The following is a 20,606-nucleotide window of genomic DNA, read 5'->3' as shown; positions in this document are numbered from 1 at the left end:
GATTCTTTGTCTCTGTCATTTTATGCGCATTTTTCCAACACACATCCTTCCGTATAATATCGAGGTCATTCCTCGTGTGTCTCCCCCTTTAATAATCCCATAATAAACCCATGTGCGCACAAACCACACCGCGCAGAATGTTCCGACGAAGCTCGTGTGATAAAAACGATCTAGTTCGCACTGAAATCCCTTATGTTTAATTTCGGTTAAAGACAGACATCTGTCTGAGGTCCATTTACACGGCCACATCTCCTTTCATCCCCATTTACCATCAAATGATCTCGCTCTTCTCCATATGGACAGCAGATTTCTCTTGTCCTGATTTTATGAGATCTGTTCATCAGAATCTCATCAGAGCACCACATCCAGAATCAGATGTGCCAGTTTTTCTTCGAGCTCTGATGAGAGCGAGAATCGCAATGATATCTTAAATAACGGAATATAAACAGTGCACATATATACTGTAGGCTACATGGAGCCATTTCCAACATTATTCCTAAAAAGACTGTATGTGTATGTGCATGTAAATGTGGCTACGGTTAGGTCCGTTTTTTACCTCATTATGGACGCAGACAGTCGAATTCACTCACCTGTGATTCGAGCCGATCCGCTGAGAGCTTTGATCCGGAATAAAACATCTGCCCGGCATTAAATAAAAGACTTGATTGATTCAATCTTTCTAGGACACATTAAACGAACAGAAGAGACTCAGAATTGACCGTCTACTGTTGTGTTTCAGCTGCATTTGCTGTTGCTCGAGCTGTGCGCATTCCCTGCCGCGCGACTGTTGCGCGACCATCGGAGATTGTGCGCTTGCGTGAGTGTGCGCGCGCTCAGCTCTACTAAACCCAGCGTGAAAGGACGCGCAGTTTTAGGAGGAGAAAAACTGATTTCTGTTTGGACGAGCTCACGTTTGACTCCCAACTCAAAAGATGAAACAAAACCAAAGATAGATATGAAGGAGACAGGGGCTAGTTGTCACAGATAGACCTACACTGTAAAACAACCTCGCTGACTTACATTTTTATTTTCAAAAAATTGACTGTGCAAGTCATTTCAACTTACTAATTAAAAATTTGGGTTTGCGAAGAGTTGATATGAGTTAATATAATTTATTTTTGGAACTTTATTGTGTTATCATTTCCCTTTTTGTCTAATAAATCAAATCAAAATTTACAAAAAATAATAAAATAAAAAAATGACACAAGTAGGCTAGATCTTGACAAACATTTACTGCAGTAAAAGTGTGACAACTAGTCCCAGACTCTATTAAAAATAAATAAAATAAATAATAATATTAATGGACCAAACGTCCATTAGGCAACCACAGTAAATGCACATTTGGTCGAAATTGAGTTTAAAATCTCTTTTTAAATGGACTATTAAGCCAAATGTCGCTCAGATGTTTTTATATCAAATAACTAAGACAAAAAAATGTAAACTATTTTTCGTAGTTTTAGTCTTGCTATAGTTTCAGTGTTTGCCTTACTATGGCATGTCTACATGCCCCTTCGTCTGCTTCAACGTCTAACACTACTGTAATACATTATCATGCTATAGCATGTTTTAACAGAGGTTTTGTGTCAGTAATAGTCTGTGGTCGTCCGATCTGATGCTGACACTTCAGACTTCACAAGATGATCTGAGACTGCAGAAATCAAAAAATATAAAAGGCACAGCGCCTTCTAGCGTTTGATCTGATGATATTCATATAATAGAAAAGGCCACAGTAACTTCAAAACTCACCTCTGAGCTAGTTGAGAGGTCTGACCATGAAAGCAGTACAGCCTAGTATCTGACATAAGTGTTACCAAGGCAACCACAGCATCCTAGTTTTACAGCCTGAGGCACCTTTGTTTGTCTAGCATGAACTATATAATGTATATTATGTTTTTGTGTCTGTAGTCAGACAATATATAGACATATTTCTGAAGTATAGCTCGCCTGAGTATAAAAACACATTACATATCAAGAGAGCAAAAGGATTTTCTCATCATCGACTGTATGTCTTTCTTATCACTTGCCTCATAAACTGATGTAAGTTCAAATAATTTGAACAGCTTTATTATATATAATGAAGCATGTGTTTTAAGTTAAATGGTTAAATGAATAGTCTACTAAGTGACTAATAAAGAAAGCAACTTGCCCCAGCTATAATAATGTAGGCTTACCTGCACTCAACTTCACAATCCACAACAACACTAAAAGGCCAACCACATTGATTAACGTCCTATCTAGTTAAACTTTATTTTCCAGCCTTGCTGCAAAAATATTTTGGGGAAAAAGTATTACAAAAGTCATACAGTTGTGTTTGAAGGGGACATTTCACAAGTTTCACACAAGATTTTTAATATGTCAAATAATCTTTGGTGTCCCCTGAGTACATACGTAAAGTTTTAGCTCATATTAAAATGGCTACTTTGTAGGTGTTAGTAAAAATGTGCCATTTTTGGGTGTGTCCTTTTAAATGCAAATGAGCTGATCTCTGCACTAAATGGCAGTGCCATGGTTGGATAGTGCAGATTAAGGGGCGGTATTATTCCCTTCTGACATCACAGGGGGAGCCAAATTTCAATGACCTATTTTTTCACATGTTTGTAGAGAATGGTTCACCAAAACTAAGTTACTGGGTTGATCTTTTTCACATTTTCTAGGCTGATAGAAGCACTGGATAATCAATTATAGCACTTAAACATAGAAAAGTCAGATTTTCTTGATATTTCCCCTTTAAAGGTAGTAATGTGTTGCCATTTTGGGTTTGCTGCTTATGGTGGGGACCCCCTTCATTCAATTCGACACTGCTAACAATGAACAATACTTCAACAGTTATTAATCTTGGTTAATGTTAATTTAAGCATTTAAATTAAAAGTTTTAACTGTTAAAATTAGTTAATGCACCATGAACATGTTTGGCCATAACTCTTTTAACAAAGATGAATAAATTATGAAAAACTATCGCTTATTGTTGGTCCATGTTAGCCAATTCATTTAATAATGTTAACAAATACAACCTTATGGTATAGTGTTAGCAAAAAAACGAAACAAACCATATATATATTTGTTTAGCTAGCTTTAGTTAAAGGCAGGGTGCATGAAAGCCAATGTTGACATTTGAAATCACCTAAACAAACACACCCCTACCCCAATAAAATCTGAACCTTATTTTGATAGACCCGCCCCACACATACACAACCCAAGCAACAATGTCGGTTATAAACACGCCCCTTACTGCTGATTGGCTACAAGTGTGCTTTGGTAGTCGGCCCGACTCCCTTTTCCAAAGTGTATTTCAAAAATCATGCACCCCGCCTTTAAGCGGTCTTTCTGCCTCCACCTAAACTTCACCCACAAAAAACTCACAATGTTTACCAACACTGAAAGGGTCAAATGTTGAACTTAAAAAAAAATAGCAAAAAACTGTGACTTTACTTAGGAAAATGCAATTGTTTTTGTCTTCTTTGTGAAACAATGTAATTCAGTTAGATAAAATGCATACTTATTTTTAAATCTATATAACTATAATAGTTAAACAGAGAGTGTGTCATTCCACATGCTCAGGTTTATAAAAAAATTATATACTTTCCTTGTTCTCTTCAAAGTCAAATGAATGAATAAATGGCAGAGAATGTTACATATTATTAAAGCTGAGACCGACCTCTGGTGGTTAGATTGGGAACAACAGGGTTTGTATGTGATTGTGCTGACATCATCGCTCCAATGTCCTTACATAAAAGTTTTGAACAAACAAAATAAAACACTGGACATATTTTAGGACAAGAACATTCAGTCTATCCTCACATGCAGAGTTCAAATATCTCACTGATTCAGTTTTAGGTTTAGTCATCTTTAGTATACTACAATAAATAACCATGTGTACACATGAAGAATTAATGTAGACTAGATTTATTCAATTTAATACCACAGACAGAATAAATACACAAGTAACAGTGCAAACAAGTTTACAGATATTACTTTTACTGCAGTTTACTAATCAATAAATGTGTACTACAAAAACAAGCAGTCATTAGCAGTGATTGATCGGAAGTCATGTGACCTAAAGATTAAAAACATGTTAAAGTCTGATCAAAAATTATTTAAACGACAGAATTACTCTCTTTATTTGTGCTTTAAACTCAAAAAGAAAAATATAATTGCGCCATTTTTTTTCTTATGGTTTTAAAACCTCATTTTCAAACCCGTATAACTTTCTTAAATATAATGAAAAAATATAGTTTGAATTTAGGATTTATTTATTTAATGATTCAGTTCTAGAGCTCATTTAGACTGTTCATGGTAGAAGAAGATTAATAGTCACCTACATAATTATTTAATATGCTAAATGAAACATCTGATACAATATAGCACACACAAGTACATTATGACACTTTAATGTTTTGTCATTTCTGGAGCTTGACACACATGGTCACTACAGTATGTACTTAAGGTGTCAAGAGGACTATTTAACACTTTTTTATTATATTATTTTATGTTTTATGGAAAAATAAAATAATAACAGAATTGTAATTTTGGGTGAATGGTTCATTTAATGCGAGTTTGTCACCTGTACCATTTCTAAAATGTCACCTGGAGCTATAAAATAATACATCTGTCTTCAGTCCAGTCACTTTATATAGTTACTAAAGTAGCATCTGTTGTCAGGAACACAGAAAAACAACACTTGCACAAATCTGGTTTAGTAATATTTGCAGTGTTTAACTAAACTCCATTCATGCAGTGAAACGACTGAACTATGAAACGAACAACACACACAAACATTTTTTTTTTAATATGATCAAATACTGCTGATATTATTAATCCATGCGAAAATATTTGAAGCTCATGAAGTATCAGGCTAAAAGAGAGAAATAAAATATGTATACACACTCTCTTACACACACACACACGCAAGCTCCCTCTCATGCACACACGAATGTATGCGCACACACAAACATAAACGCATACACAATGGTCTTCAGTATGGAATCTGATTTTGGTAGTACTGGATCATATCATAGGTTTTGCTCCTGAAACAAATATTTATTTTATTATTTTTAAACATGTTAAAATGCAAGAATAAAATGTGTGTATGTTAAAAAGAGAGAGAGAGAGAAAGAGAGGGAAAGAGACACTTACCTGCTACTCAGAAAACAGTTTTGTATAACTTTAATGATAAAAGCTGCTGCTTCTTTCTCACTGACTCCAGGATTAAAACGCTGCCTACAACAAAAACTACTGTTATCTGCCACAGTCATTTCAAAACTATCAAGTGTTTGATTTACTGCTGTTTATCCCAATACCTGAATCTTTCATGGCATTTTTTATTTTAATGTTTTTTATTACTTTTCATTAGATGAATTATAATACAACCACATCCTTCCTGGATCTGAATGTAAAACAGAGATTTGTTGCTTGAACTCACTTAAGTAGTTTGATGGTTTGACCACGGAAGCAGGGCAGGCCTGTATCCAACATCAGCGTTACCAAGGCAACCACAGCATCCATGTACGGCCTGCAGCACAACAGAAGTTAATTCAGTCTAACATTAACCCTGCATCATAACAAAACACGAGCACACTTCACCTGACGGCCAGGTACCCGCGCACACACATCTCCATAAACCATTTGAAGGGCGTGGCCTCCATCTTCCCCCCCATGATCATCACCATCTCATCCGTCAGTTTGATGTCCGGCTCCCAGCCCAGATTCCCACCTGGGGAACTTTCAAACATAAAGCCGAAATCTGTAGAGGACACACAAACACATTCAGGCAGGCAGACAGAGATGAGATTTGTTTTTATAATGATGAGTTTATGTGCAAAAGATTTGAGATGAATTTTATTTGTGAGATATTTGAATAACATTCATAGTACCCCACGATTTGGTTTGGGTCAGATTACTTTTGGGGGCTTTTCCACTGGGTGCAGTACTTTTTTTAGTACCACCTCAGTTGGGGTTCCAAGCGACCTGAGCTGATACCAAAACGTGACGCGAAAACACTGTAGATCACTGATTGGTCTGAGAGAATCGTCACTACCGTGTCATCACTATAATGTAAAAGATTAGCTTTACCTTTATGCTAGTTTGCGCTGTCTCGAGTAAACGTTTTCATCCGTGCTTTACTTTAAGTTCCCAAACTCCCTTTTAGCGATGAAAAACATCCACAGGTTGAGAATCAGCAACACCATAACAGTTTTTTTCCAGACTTGCAGTTTGTGGCGACATATTCGCGACGCGCACGTTCGTATATATGCTTAAATGCAATTGAATTAAGGCTCAGCGGAGCGCAAACATCTACTTGTGGTGGGCAATTTTAATTTTGTGTCGGACTGAGAAATAAATTAATGTACGGGAATGTACAACAACGCTCTCACTTGTATGATGTCACAACAGTAGGCAACGCAAATATAACGACACGCCTATAATCCCACCCACTCCGAAGTGATACTAAACTCAATGGAAAAGATAACCAAGCAAAAGTGAGGTGAGCTGACCCGACCTGACCCAAACCAAACCGTGGGGTACTATGCAATGGAAAAGCGCCATTATAGATCTGTGTATGTTGTGTTTGTGCAGCTAAATGATCTTCTGTGATCTCACCGATGTGGATAAGATGCCCCTGTCTGTCCAACATGATGTTGCCATTGTGTCTGTCTTTAATCTGAAGCAGAAAGAGTAACAGACTGTACGCAGCCATACTCCTGATGAAGTTATACCTCGCCTAAAAGAGAAATAAATACATAAAGAATGAGCAACACTAAGTAGGGTATTGAAATACAAGATACCTTCTGGATTTTCCCACCTTCTGGAACGCCAGTGTTGATTCATCTCCATATTGGTTGCGGAAATAATCGTACATTCCAAAATCTGTCTGTCGACCCAGCTGATCTCTGGACTTGCAGTCTGGGATGCATTCAATGACTCCACACTGCAGAATAAACGCAAGATTTGTAAGATTTTATATCATTTAATATTTACTTTTGTTCTTTTGTAAAGGTTGTGTGTAGTTTAGCGGCATCTAGCTATGAAATTGTGAATGGCAACCAAATGGCAACTTCCATGTAAGAGAACCTGTGGTGTTTGTAGATAAAAACGGCTCATTATAAGGTAATAAAATCAATACAGTTCATTATGTAAGATCTTTATACACCACTAATAATATAGTTATGTATATTATATTGCATTTCTGTCAACAGATCCTCCTAAAAGTTACACATTGCATCTTTAAAGAAAAGGGCTGCCACAAATTGGCCATGGAGGTTAACTTCAGGAGCTGAGGTTTGCCTCGGACACTGAGACAAAGAAAACGTGAAAAACACTGAATAGGAATTATGTTTGTTAAAGGAAAACACCACTATTTTTCAATATTTTACTATGTTCTTAACTCAACTTAGACTAATTAATACACACCTTTCTTTTTCAATGTGTACACTTAATCTTCGTACAGCGTGTCGTAAATGTGTTAGCATTTAACTTAACCCCATTAATTCTTTAGGATCCAAACAGGGATGAATTTAGAAGTTATCAAACACTTCCATGTTTTCCCAATTTAAAGACTGTTACATGAGTAGTTACACGAGTAAGTATGTTAGTAAATTAAAACTATATTTTATGGCGGAAGAGCACTTAGTTTGCAGCACTTGCAGTAATATTGACGGAAGTTTGATCCGCTTAAAAACCCGCCACGTTTTATTTTGTGCCACCATACTTAATCGTGTAACTACTCATGTAACAGTCTTTAAATAGGGAAAACATGGAAGTCTTGGTGACTTCTAAATTCATCCCTGTTTGGATTCTAAGGAATGAATGGGGCTAGGCTAAATGCTAACACATTCACGACGCACTGTACAAAGATTAAGTTAACGCTTTGAAAAAAGATAGGTATGTATTAATTCATCTAAGTTGAGGTAAGAACATAGTAAAATATAAAAAAACTATGGTGTTTTCCTTTAATCTGCTATTGTCATTGCAACATCATCCACTTAATAGAAAAAAGCCAAAAATCATTCTCACACGCAAAAATACTTTCACATTTTTATACATGGCTCTATCTCACACCTGGCCCGACGCAAGTGTCTTTTGCTAGTTTCCACCTTGCGCAATTATAATTTTTACGTTTAGCGCCACGTTGTTTAAATAGCAAATGCATTTGCGCCCCCTTTTGCACCCATGGGCGTTCTGGTCTGAAAACGAGGTGTGTTCAGGCGCATTGTTGGCGCATTGCTATTTTGAGGCAACTAAAATAGCCTACGCCATTGACCAACAAAAACCTGCTCTAAAGTCTAAAGTCAATGGCTCAATGTGTTTTATGTTATTTAAAGAGCGCATTAGTAATATGCACCTAAATGGGACGACAACGCGGGTTTGCTTAACACATACATGAATGCGCAGCAGCACAACAACGCTTTTAAATATTAAAGATTAAAGGATTGAATGTAAAAGATTATTTTTGAGTCTCTTGGACATAAATGAGGACTAATTATGAGATGTTAGAAAGCGCAAAGAGCTGCTTCACCTGCAGCCTGGTAAGTAAATAAATGCTTTGCTTTAAACAAATGCATCTATTTTTAAATGTTTTTTTTAAATGCTACCTCACGGATTTATTTTATATGATGACTCTGTACCTGTGGATATGGTGGGATGAGAAACATTTTTAAGTAATGCTTTAAAAAAAACTGACGCTGTCCAAGTGCTGAACCTTGCGGAGAGCCGTTTGTAAATTCTTTATCTCATGTTTGTTACAAATAAAGTATTTTTAGAGTACAAACCTTTTCTTACATACTTGTAAATTATTTTTTGATGATATTGGATAGCCATACATTTAAAGCAGTTAAAAGCCTGCTTTTTTACTTCCATGACTAAAAGAAAACGGGTTTTAAAGGTTTTAATAAAAAAAAATAACAATTTCAATACAAGTGAAAAACAACACAATTATTTAACATTAATCTTAAACTGTGGATCTTCTTCCTCTGATAATTTTTTTCAGTTTACAAAGTCTGTCATCTAAATAGGGATTACACACAGCGCCAGCGCAACTGGCTTTTAAAGGGGATGAGAGCTGAGACTCTCATTGGTTTATCGCACGTTACGCCCAAAATACTCCCATCACTCATTAAAAAAAAAGGACCAACCCTTTTCGCCCATGCGCTTGGCGCACAAACCATTTTTCCTGTCGTTAAATTAGCAAAAGTGGGTTTGGACACGCCCATTTAGACGTTGCGCTGTGCGCTTTAGACAATGCGCTTAGATCGTTAAAATAGGGCCCACAGACTTTATATTTCTGATGTAAATTCAAACTCACTCCTGGTGCCGTAGCCACAACCCTGTAGGGAAAAACGAACAGATCCAAGCCGACCAGCTGGAAGATGTTCTTAAAAAGACCAATGATCTGCAAAGCCAACATGTCCTACAGAGAGAACAGTACAGTACTGTTATTTTAAGAGCTGTTTCATTAATCTATATATATAAGAGATAGACGTGAAACGTCTACGCACCTGTCTACAGTCATCTCCTACTTTAAAGATGGCCGCCTGCCAGCAGATCCTCTGTGCATCTTCCTCACTGCGTGCTTCATCCAGCGAATCTGATCGACACAGTAAACCTACACAAACACAACACATGTGTTTATGAGTTATCTTTATATGTTTTAACAAGTACATGTGTGCATAATATCACACAATTTCCTATGTAATTATGTATGTGTTTGTGTCTGTACCCTCTTTTTCCAGCTCACTCACTCCACAGCGTTTCACCTTGAATTTGGCCAGGTACGGTGCTTTGGCAGCACTGTGATGACAAACATTAAGAGACATGTGAAGCCCATCAGACAGATGTCAGGTGTAAAAAAAAAGGCTGATAATGCTCACTGTACCTCTGCATTGGTGTACCGGATTTATAGTCAATGTCTAAGACTATCGCCTCTGGGTTACTGGGCAGGTAACAACCTAAACGCAGAGCAAACGCGTGTTAGACGAATTATTATACAGGGAAAGACTGTCATATGTTTAGATTATAGAGAAATCTGATTTGTAACCTGGCTGGACTTTGATATCAGACAGAGCTCTCAGACATGCTCGCCGACGCTCATCTCCTTTAGGAATAGGTCTGATAAATAAACAAAGAGATTAGAGAAACTTTTATTTAACCATCAAAGTGTATCCGAATACGAACATTTCATTGATATCAGAAGTACTTTATAATAGCTGAGACGTTGGTGATCTTGTTGAAGAAGTCAAACTCGCGCTGGTAGAAATCTTTCGCTGGACCGGACAGAGAACCAGTGATCTCCTCCACCATCTGCTCAAGAAGTTCACCGATGTCAGCTGGAGAAAAAAAACACACGACATGAATACCACAGTAAAGCATCGACACAAAGGTGTTAAGGAGATTATTTATTTACGGTCTTTCTGGTGTCCCTCTTCATCCGTGTAGATGTTCGTCTTCATGTTCCAGATAAACTGATGCGCGAGAAGCTGAGACTTCTGGGCGGCCCATAGGATATACTCTCTCACGTATCCCATCTACACAACAAAAATTCAGCATTTTTCTCCCAACGTGTATCTAAACGTATGACCTCAATTGTAAGTTGTATTTCGACCTTAAAAACAAACAGAATAATACCTTGTCATAGCGCAGAGCCTGAACAATCTGAGGGATGTAGAAGAGAATGGCATCCTGTTGAAAAAGTAAAAACTACATTCAGTACGACACGTTAAAAATGATGTTAAATACAGATGTTATGGATTAAGATGAGCGTACAGGAGGAAAGGAGCGCAGGACTTTAACAGCGTATTGTGCCGTCAGTGGATGAGGTGGATACATGCTGGAGAAATACGACAGTCCTGTGGGAGGATCGGCTGGAGCCCAACACAAGATGTGACTCAATTCCGGAGAATCAGCATCTATAGTGTGCCACGTCACTAAAAACTGAAGACAAACACACATTTAGAAGTCTTACCAGTGAAGGGCTGGTTTAAAATGTGACTCTGGACCTCAAAACCAATCTTAAAGCGATATTTCACCCAAAAATGAAAATAATGTCAATTCAAGAACTATGAGTTAAATGTAATTTTTTGATGTAATAATTTCTGGGTTTTTACCTTCACAGCCTCAGGAATGTCACTGACCGCTCCAGGATCAAGACGAACCAAACGGGTCACTTCTGAAAAAATGGCTTCTGTGTTCTTGAATCTTTAAACCAGGATGTCATGCATGTGTTATTTGAACATCTAAAGACACAAACACACAGAGATAAACACAGACAGACAGAGACACCTGGCTGGTAATTGCAGGGCGAGATAGGGTGCGATGCTCCAGGCCAGATTCACATTGTCCTTCCACTGTTTCTCGGTCAGACTGATGTATTTCGATCTCCAGTTAGCGATGCTGGTTTCCACAGATTGTTCAGCAGATATCTGAAGCTCCTGACCGCCCAGTGGACTGTACCAGGTTGTCAAACGCTCCACCTCACTCGCCTACAAACCAAAAATAAATAAAAAAAACAACACATCTGTATGAATAATACTTTGATTAAATCATTTGTCCCGTACAAGACAAAATTAATAGGATCATATGGGCAATTCCATGCAAATGTCAAACTTATCATGAAAGGTAAAGTTTTTACACAATGTTTTTAACCATACCATTATCTTAGATCTAAATATTTGCTGGTTTAAATACTCATGCAAAGTCTCTGTTAAAGCATTTTTTGTATTATTTTTCCCTAGTAAGTGCAAATTTCTCTTCCGAGGGGCACAAATTACAAATATGTCATGTGTTGTTTGTGTTTTCAAAATGTGTGTTTGTTGCGTCATGTAAACCATGTGTATCATGTATTTTGTCAAAATAAGTGTCTGCTGCACACGTTTCAAAACTGTTTATAATAAAATAGAGACATTTACAAAATACACTCCCTTAACACTAAACTCTGATTACGCATGAGATTATGCCAGTATCTGGAAAACGCGAGCGTCTCTTTTATCATAAAATTTTGATGAAATCTTAAATGTTATTTGAAGAGACGTCCCTTCTCCATTTGTAGGGTGTTATTGCTTCTGGTTTGTGACTTTTTTTACTGCAAATGTCACACCCATGACGCTGGCATTGCTCATATAATAATTTGTTCTAAAGCCCGATTTATACTCGTGCGTGGGTTCTACGCCGTAGGTTATACAAGCCTGTGCGTAGCTCTGCGTAGCCTGACGTGCACCTCGCAAAATTCTTAACAGCACGTCAGATCTACGCGGACCACAAGCGCTGTGACTTGTCCACCAGAACCCCTCCAGTCAGGTAAAAAAAAATTGCGTCATAGGTATTTCCGTTTGCGACGGTGAAAACAAAGATGAACCAAGTTGAGGAGTGATTTAACTCAAAGTGCAACCAAAGTCAATGTTTATTTACTTCCATCATTGCTGGTCTTCTTAAAGGGATAGTTCGGTCAAAAACGATATTAAACCCATGATTTACTCACCCTCAAGCTGTCCGAGTTGCATATGTCCATCGTTTTTCAGACAAACACATTTTCAGATATTTTAGAAAATGTTTTAGATCTTTCAGTTGATTAAATGTAATGTTACGGGGTCCACGACCTTCAAGTCCAAAAAAGGTGTGTCCATCCTTCACAAAATAAATCCAAACGGCTCCAGGATGATAAACAAAGGTCTTCTGAGGGTAATCCGCGAGGTGTTGTTGTAGAAATATCCATATTTAAAACTTTATTAACGTTAATAACTACCTTCCGGTAGCGCCGCCATCTTAGACTCCTCTGTATTCAGGAGAGAGTATTAGCGTAGTGTACGCACTTTTCTTAGTGACGTATGACAAATTCGGAGGGCGGGGGCACAGATCAGCAGCAGAGTAACCTCCGTAGGCTGCGTAAGCTCTCATCCTGAATGCGGACGCGACTAAGATGGCAGCGCTACCGGAAGGTATTTATTTACGTTAATAAAGTTTTAAATATGGATATTTCTACAACAACACCGCGCGGATGACCCTCAGAAGACCTTTGTTTATCATCCTGGAGCCGTTTGGATTTAATTTGTGAAGGATGGACGCACTTTTTTTGGACTTGAAGGTCGTGGACCCCGTAACATTACATTTAATCAACTGAAAGATCTAAAACATTTTCTAAAATATCCGAAAATGTGTTTGTCTGAAAAACGATGGACATATGCAACTCGGACAGCTTGGGGGTGAGTAAATCATGGGTTTAATATCATTTTTAGCCGAACTATCCCTTTAAATCATACACAACAAGTTGCTGTTTCTTCTTCGTTTGTGGGTTAACTTGTCAAGCTTCTTCTTCTTTGAAGGTCGCGCTGCTACTGTGGTTACACGCGTGGATACTGCATACCAGCGGTCTGCGAGTGTGTTTGCACAGCGTCGCGGACCTACACACAACTAAAACTATAACCTTAATGCTGCGTTCAGCCCAGCCGCGGTAGAGGCGTCAAGCGTGAGTGATTTCAATGTTAAGTCTATGTAATGACGCGTTGACGCGCATCTGAAGGTCTCACAGCGCTAATGAGGCAGAATCGTGTCTATCGCCCGCGGCAAACGCTCCTATGATGCAAATTTCCGCGTGAATGTCTCGATGACTAACATTTCACGCACGGCTTACAGGTGCGAATTTAGCGAGTAAACTCAAAATGTTCAAGCTGTAAACTAGACGCGGTGGACGCGAATTTGACGCCTCAAACGCGGCTGGTGTGAACCCACGGTTACAGCTAATGTCAGTCAACATTTATTGGCTAGTTTAGTCATTCATCATGTGACTCTAAAAGGTCAGTTAGATGTACTGTAGACTTGTATATTTACTACATCCTCACCAGCAGGGCCAGAAGAAGTGTTCTGCGTTTCATGAAGTACTTATGTAGCTGTGTTCCTCTGTTAGTCTTCTTGGACAAACCTACAATAAGAGAGATCATTTAATTTCACTATCTGCGTTTCCATTACCGTTTTAACACAAAAACGTTTTTACGCTCACATAAGGTGGTTTTTTAGGCTTTACGGAAAAGGTATGCAATATTAAGATGTCTGCTCCCAAGTATAAGAGGATTTCCTTGCCAATAATGTTTTGATAACACTCCTATATCTCTTTTGATTTAAAATCATGTACTATTACCTCCAAGAAACACCTAAACGTTGCCGCTCCTAAGTATAAGGGCCTTTCCTTGGCATTATATTTCATATTCATCTCCTTCGATTAAGAATAATGCCTAGTGCGGTGGATGTTAAATTAGTAAACGTACAAACATCAGTTGATGTGAGGTTAAGAATAATTTAACGCGAGAGGAAAAACTATGTTTCAGTCACCTTTCATCGGTTAATGGAAACGCTGTCATTTTGCAATAGCCTTTTGACGACATTTAGAAAATAACGACAAAGTTTTGTGCAAATCTGCAATGGAAACGCAGGTACCTGCTGGAAAAACCATCATACCAGCAAGACCAATAAATGTTGTGTTATGCTGATGACCACCAGCTAAACCAGCACCAAACCAGCATGGGAATGATGCTGGTATATGCTATTTTTGTCAGCAGGGGTATTGTCTGAGCGCCCCGCTCACAGTTTACAGCCCAGAACAACGTGTATGTTATAAACAGTGAACAGAAATTTCCTCAACATTGATGGAGGAAGTAGAGAAAGTCAAACATGTATAATAACCAGATTTTTTGGAGAGTGTTGAGACTCCGCTGGACAGTGGGTACGTGTTGATCCAGCCCTGTGTAGCCTGCTGTCTGGAGCCCACGGCTGCATCCAAACTGCTTCTGGAGTCGGTCACGGCCATCACAGACAGACTGTTCACAGACACATCCTGAGGATCTGACATAAAACGTCATTATCAATCATTATCATTACAATCACATAAATAACTAATTAGCACATACAATTGTTCAGTGAAGAGGTTTGTTACCTTGTGGCACGAGTTGTGCAGCAGTGAGATATTTCTTATCAGACAGCAGACATGCATAAAACTTAACAATAATGCTGATGTCCTCACGCAAACGTTTCTCTGGCTGAGTGGGGAATCGCGGAGCCACGCTGACACACACATACACACACATTGCATGAGAAACTACATATTATATTTCTTCTATTAATATTTGATAGTTGTTAGTGCTTGCATACCTAAAATAATCAAATGCTGTTGAGTAGATTTTCTCTCGGAGGACATTACGAACAGTGGCGTTAGTCACAACATCAGCATGAAGGAGAGTCAGACCGAGAGTCAGGAGCCTGAGCAACACACACAAACACACACACACACACACGTTGTGTTTTCGTGTTGTATGGGTACTGTACAAACTGTAGATTTTATCTCCTAACCCCAGTGGCGGCTCGTGACTTCTTTTCCAAGGAGGCACGAATGTGAAACACGTCAAAACATCATCATGTGTGTGATCTTCATGTCAAAATGTGTGTTCCATGCGTCATGTGAACCTATGCGCATTGCGCGTCATGTCAAAATTTGAGCCTGCCACAGACACTTCGTAAGGGTTTATGGTAAAAGAGATGCTAGATACTTGCTTAATCTCATGTGCAAACAGAGTTTAGTGTCTTGCGAGACATGAGCGTCGCTTTATCACAAACACTTTCCAAGCGTATGCAGCAGGCACATATTTTGACATGACAAGCCACGCATGATACCCTGAACACATTATTACAAAATACTGTTATATACAATAAACAAAATATTGTTTTGTTTTGTACCGACCGCCACTGCCTAACCTAGGGTTTCCAAAAACTGGGGGTAGTGAGCACCTAGTGGTTTGTGGGAGAATTGCAGTAGTTGATAATAAACAATTACAATAAAATCATAAAATGTGACCATGGACAACAAAACCATGGGGTCATAAGGGTACATTTTTTTAAATTGAGATTTAGACATCATCTGAAAGTTAAATAAATTTTCTTTCGATTGATGTATGGTTAGGATAGGACAAGTATTGAGAAACAACTATTTGAAAATCTGAGGGTGCAAAAAAAAAAATCTTATTGAGAAAATCGCCTTTAAAAATTGTCCAAATAGTCTTTATAAGTTTTGATATATTTACGGTAGAAAATGTACAAAATATCTTCATAAAACATGATCTTTATCATAATGATTTTTGGCATAAAATAAAAATTGATAATTTTGACCTATACAATGTACAGTGTTTTTTGGTTATTGCTACAAATATCAGGGTCACAAATGTAAAAAAAGTATAAAATAAAATAAAAACTAAATAAAACATTTTTTAACAAAATTATATACTGTTTGTTTTATTTGTTTAATTTGCATGTCATGTGACCATTTTACAACAAAACAATATAAAAAAAACTGAAAACTCATGCAAAATTGACAGATACGTTTTATGAACCAATAAAAAAAATTACCAGATGAAGAAAAACTGTAACTACTACTGATAAAAACTTTAAAGAGATGAAAAAAAAAATTCCGCAAATGTGCTATTAAAATTTATAAGTACTTAAAAACTCAGAGGGTACTTCAAGTAAATAATTTAGGACAAGGTTTTTGGCTGAAAAAAGTCTGTAAGCCCCTGGGGAAAGAAAAAATGTGGGGACAGTGTTTTTATTCCCATACAATTTTATAAAATAGTATCTAATATATAGTATAGTCTCTACAAAATCAGCAATGTCTGGCTCTCTCTTAAGGACTTTTTCCGTCAAATGTTTTATTTTTTTCAACCCCTAGGGAGTCAGCTGACATTGGCTTAACTTAGTACTCTCTTCTATATGTTACATTATTACTACGCTCGCTAGTATGATTTAATCTTAGCCGTTGTACTATCCTACTTTTGTTGTCCCCAGATTTTTTTTGTGTTTTTTCTTGCTTTTATTGATGTAAAGCTGCTTTGAAACAATTAAACGATTGTGAAAGCGCTACAATGCAAAAAATGATTTTCAAGAAAAAATGTTCTAGTATTTTTGTCTTGTTTTCAGTAAAAATATCTAAACATTATTAAAGTCGCCATGAAACGGAAGTATCAATTGCCTAATTTTCCCCGTGGTGACGTGTATCCAAATAAAACCGGCCTCTGAAATGAAATAAGGCAGGGCTGGATTTGAATTTGTCCATCGAGATCTGATTGGATGATTTGAATTTGGGTCGTGTTGCTGATTGCAGCGATATTCTCCCGGACCCCGCCCACCTGCCATACATTATGACCGGAAGTGAAGAGAGATCGTTTTTAGGAGGGGAGGAGATTTGCATTTTTGATTAAAGATTATGAGGGCACATGAATTTTTAAAAATTAATGAAGCTCACAGATAAATAATTTGTAAAAAATACCACAATATTACAAAACTAATTACAGTTTTTTATTTTACTTTTCATTGCGACTTTAAATTAAGATGATGAGCAAAACGACCCAAGTCCCAAAAATATCAAATTTAAGTGTGCATAAAAAAGCAAAAAAATAGTTCTTGAATTTTTCTTGAATTAAAATTTTAACGATTTTTTGCTTACCCCATTGGCAGATTGTTTTGCTTTTTTTTCGCACAAAATCACTTGAATTTGATATTTTTGGTCTAAAAACTAAACTTATTTTCTTTGGTCGTTTTGCTCATCAAGAAAAAGCATCTTAATTTAAGAATTTTTTGATATTTTTACTGAAAACAAGACAAAAATACTAAGAATATTTTTCTTGAAAATAATTTTTTGCAGTGTATATAAATAAAATTGAATTGAAAAGATAAATTGGACCCCACAATCTATAAAAACCAGTACACACGCACACGCACACACACACACACACTTGTCTCTATATATTTTACATGTATGCATTTATAAGATGCTTTTATCCAAAGCGACTTACAGTGCATTACAAGGCATACATTTTTATTAGTATGTGTGTTCCCTGTCTTATATATAAACACAAGGAATAAAGAAGTGATTTCTCCTATAAAGTTGTAAAACATTCACATTAGGTTTTATAATGTGTTTGATTTATCACCTGAATCGAGGTCCTATGGCAGCTACATGACGGTTCAAACAGCTCTTAGGTCCACCAACACTAACAGACAGCGCCCTCTGCAGGAGACTGATGAAAATCTCCACCTGATCTGCACTGCTGTACTTGGCGATTTCGAATCTCTGCACTAAAAACTACACACACGAAAACACACAAGCACTGATGTGAAGAATATATTGACATGATTATAATTGATGTTAAGGTAAATCACAAGCCACAACCGATTTAAAATTAATTAACTGTACCAGGTAACAGTTCACAGAAATAGTACTGAAACAATAGATGGAATACAATAACAAGCTACAGAAAGAGTAAAAAGTGAGTATTGAGATACAAAATAAAAGTTAAAGTGATTCAGACCTCAATCCAGAGTGAATGAGGAGTGACATCAGGAGGGCGGGGCAAAGGCTGACGCTCCTCTGATGCAGCTAAAGGATCCGCCTCCGGCTCCATCTCGGAAAATAAACCCATCTTCATCTCTACGCTCATCTGCCACGCCCCTGCCATCTCACGCATAAACTACACACACATATACACCAATGTGAGCGCTTTGTTTTACATCACACGTGACTTTCAATCGTACGTCTGAAGAGTCACCTGCACTTCCATCTCTCCGCACGCAGCGAGCAGCCACTCCCAGCAGGCGATGGCCGTCTCCATCCCCTGCTCCACAAACATCTTCAGAGGAGACCAACACAGATGATGGAGTAATTGAAGATCCCAGTCTGGGAAGAGAAACGACATAACGGGCGTCAGTCAAAAATCATCTGATTTCTTCTCTGCAGATTTGTGTGTGTTACCTTTAGTGCTGATCAGCAGCGCTGTCATTTTAAACATGTTCTGTGTGAAAACCTCCAGGTTTTTGCTTTCGAGAGCATCACTCATCTGAGAGATCATTAGCTTACTGAGGTTTGACTCGCTGTGTGTGGCCTGAGCAAACTGCACCATCCCTGCTACCTAGTCACACACATATACATTTAGCATAAAATATGAGCCAGATTTGAGATTTACAAAATAAAGCATCTGTATGAAGCGGTACTTCTCCTGTGTAGCGGTTCCTCAAATTTAGAGATGCCATGAAGTTGGAATAATCTTTCTTCACACAGGTGGGGCGTTCAGTCAGCTGGGTCACCTGAGAACCACACAAACTCCATCAGTGTCTGAAACATCTCATTTGTTTATAAATGATGAGTGAGTTACAGAGAGAACGAATGAATGCTGCGATACAGGACAAGAGCAGCAGTATACCAACCTGAGGAAAAGCTGCCTGGGAGGAAGGGGGAGGAACACAGAGCAGGCCACGCCCAACAAACCATGACCAACCAATCAGGCACACACAGAGATGAGTTTACAGCAGGTTAGATGTGACGCAGCACAAAACACACACACACACACACATCAAAATAACATTGAAAGCAAAATGAAGTCATGAATAAAATGAAAATGCTCTACAGACATTGAGTATTAAATAAATAAATAAATATGGAGAATAATGAGCATAACACTGTTAAAGAAGCGTTAAGAGTTAATGCATAAAAAAAGTGTTTTAAAGAGTAACTAAACCTTAAACCAACTTTTTTTAGTTAATGATCTGTAAGAATGATGCTTTATTAGTGCTGTTCATTGATTTTAGTAAGTTTTTTTGACATTTGGATATAAAGTGTTTCAATACTACAATATATGGTATAAAAAAGTGCTGCCCTCTTCAGGTTAAACGGTGGGTACTGCAGTTGAATTTTCCTATTGGATGTTGGGTCCAAAAAATAACTCATGACGTAAGCAGGTTCAAGCTCACCACGCCCTTGTTACAATCTCACCACACACTTGGTACGAGCTTATAGTTCATCCCCATCTATCTCCGTTGGGGTCTGCCCACTTTTCTTGCATTTTTCAAATATTGCAGTGGGTGGAGTCAGGCTCTGACCAGGGGTTTAGTTTCGCTTTAAGTGTTTAAATGGAAGATATTTTGAATAATGTCTGAATCAAATCGATCAGAAGTCCCTTTGACTTCCATATTAGGAAAAAGGAATACTATGGAAGTCAATGAGGCTTCTGCTCGGTGAGAGTAATGGTGCGCTCACACCAGAAGCGAATAAAGGATTAAATGGGAGTGATTTACATTATAAGTCAATGCAAAGACGCATCATGATTCACACGGATGAATGGCATGTACAACACGATTCGCACAAATTGAGCGCTTCGGGCATCTAATGTGCAGACGTGTGATTTGCTTGAGTTGAAAAATCTAAACTTTGGAGGATATTCACGCAGCATTAACCAATCAGGAGCTTGCTCTAGTAGTGACGTGATTACGACGTCGCGAGCACAAGCAGAAATACAAAGCAAAAATCCTCTTCACTGTATGTGGACACTCGGAGAAGTATAACACATCTTCATACTTTTATAGAAACAGGAATACAAAGGTTCTTGCTTGGAAGAAAGTGAGTGAGGAGGTCGGACAATCTGATAAGTTGTAAAAAATGCTCTTTACTCAATTTAAGCTATATATATATATATATATATATATATATATATATATATATATATATATATACATATTGAGATTACAAACTAGCTAAAGCCGAAAAAATTTATGTATTCGCATTTGATCACGTCACTAATAGAGCAAGCTCC

General features: G+C 37.7%; 2 protein-coding genes across 3 annotated transcripts in view; both read right to left on the bottom strand.

The window, feature by feature from the left end:
* Positions 1-846, bottom strand: part of dtx1 (deltex 1, E3 ubiquitin ligase) — a 28,951-nt gene extending 28,105 nt beyond the window's left edge. Inside the window, exon 1 of the mRNA XM_065248328.2 lies at positions 591-846. The gene's annotated coding sequence lies outside the window, so the exon portion shown is untranslated. The remainder of the gene's footprint in view (positions 1-590) is intronic.
* A 3,041-nt stretch (positions 847-3,887) lies between these two features.
* Positions 3,888-20,606, bottom strand: part of pi4kab (phosphatidylinositol 4-kinase, catalytic, alpha b) — a 48,607-nt gene continuing 31,888 nt past the window's right edge. Inside the window, exons 30-56 of one of the 2 annotated variants that reach the window (XM_065248325.2) lie at positions 19,225-19,239; positions 19,012-19,104; positions 18,773-18,929; positions 18,570-18,697; positions 18,333-18,491; positions 17,955-18,106; positions 15,127-15,234; positions 14,912-15,039; positions 14,662-14,820; positions 13,824-13,903; positions 11,272-11,471; positions 11,097-11,187; positions 10,756-10,923; positions 10,618-10,671; positions 10,397-10,517; positions 10,190-10,319; positions 10,031-10,101; positions 9,869-9,941; positions 9,713-9,783; positions 9,492-9,598; positions 9,299-9,403; positions 6,800-6,925; positions 6,598-6,718; positions 5,581-5,740; positions 5,420-5,509; positions 5,134-5,217; positions 3,888-5,024 (exon numbers count right to left, since the gene is read on the bottom strand). In XM_065248325.2, the coding sequence (XP_065104397.1) occupies positions 4,973-5,024; positions 5,134-5,217; positions 5,420-5,509; positions 5,581-5,740; positions 6,598-6,718; positions 6,800-6,925; positions 9,299-9,403; positions 9,492-9,598; positions 9,713-9,783; positions 9,869-9,941; positions 10,031-10,101; positions 10,190-10,319; positions 10,397-10,517; positions 10,618-10,671; positions 10,756-10,923; positions 11,097-11,187; positions 11,272-11,471; positions 13,824-13,903; positions 14,662-14,820; positions 14,912-15,039; positions 15,127-15,234; positions 17,955-18,106; positions 18,333-18,491; positions 18,570-18,697; positions 18,773-18,929; positions 19,012-19,104; positions 19,225-19,239 (3,003 nt within the window). In that variant the 3' untranslated portion in view covers positions 3,888-4,972. The remainder of the gene's footprint in view (positions 5,025-5,133; positions 5,218-5,419; positions 5,510-5,580; positions 5,741-6,597; positions 6,719-6,799; positions 6,926-9,298; positions 9,404-9,491; positions 9,599-9,712; positions 9,784-9,868; positions 9,942-10,030; positions 10,102-10,189; positions 10,320-10,396; positions 10,518-10,617; positions 10,672-10,755; positions 10,924-11,096; positions 11,188-11,271; positions 11,472-13,823; positions 13,904-14,661; positions 14,821-14,911; positions 15,040-15,126; positions 15,235-17,954; positions 18,107-18,332; positions 18,492-18,569; positions 18,698-18,772; positions 18,930-19,011; positions 19,105-19,224; positions 19,240-20,606) is intronic. The other variant, XM_065248326.2, reaches the window with a different exon arrangement.

This window comes from Paramisgurnus dabryanus, chromosome 11 (assembly GCF_030506205.2).
Source record: "Paramisgurnus dabryanus chromosome 11, PD_genome_1.1, whole genome shotgun sequence".
Taxonomy (NCBI): domain Eukaryota; kingdom Metazoa; phylum Chordata; class Actinopteri; order Cypriniformes; family Cobitidae; genus Paramisgurnus; species Paramisgurnus dabryanus.
The sequence above is the reverse complement of the archived record's forward strand: the minus strand, read 5'-3'. Positions and strand labels throughout refer to the sequence as shown.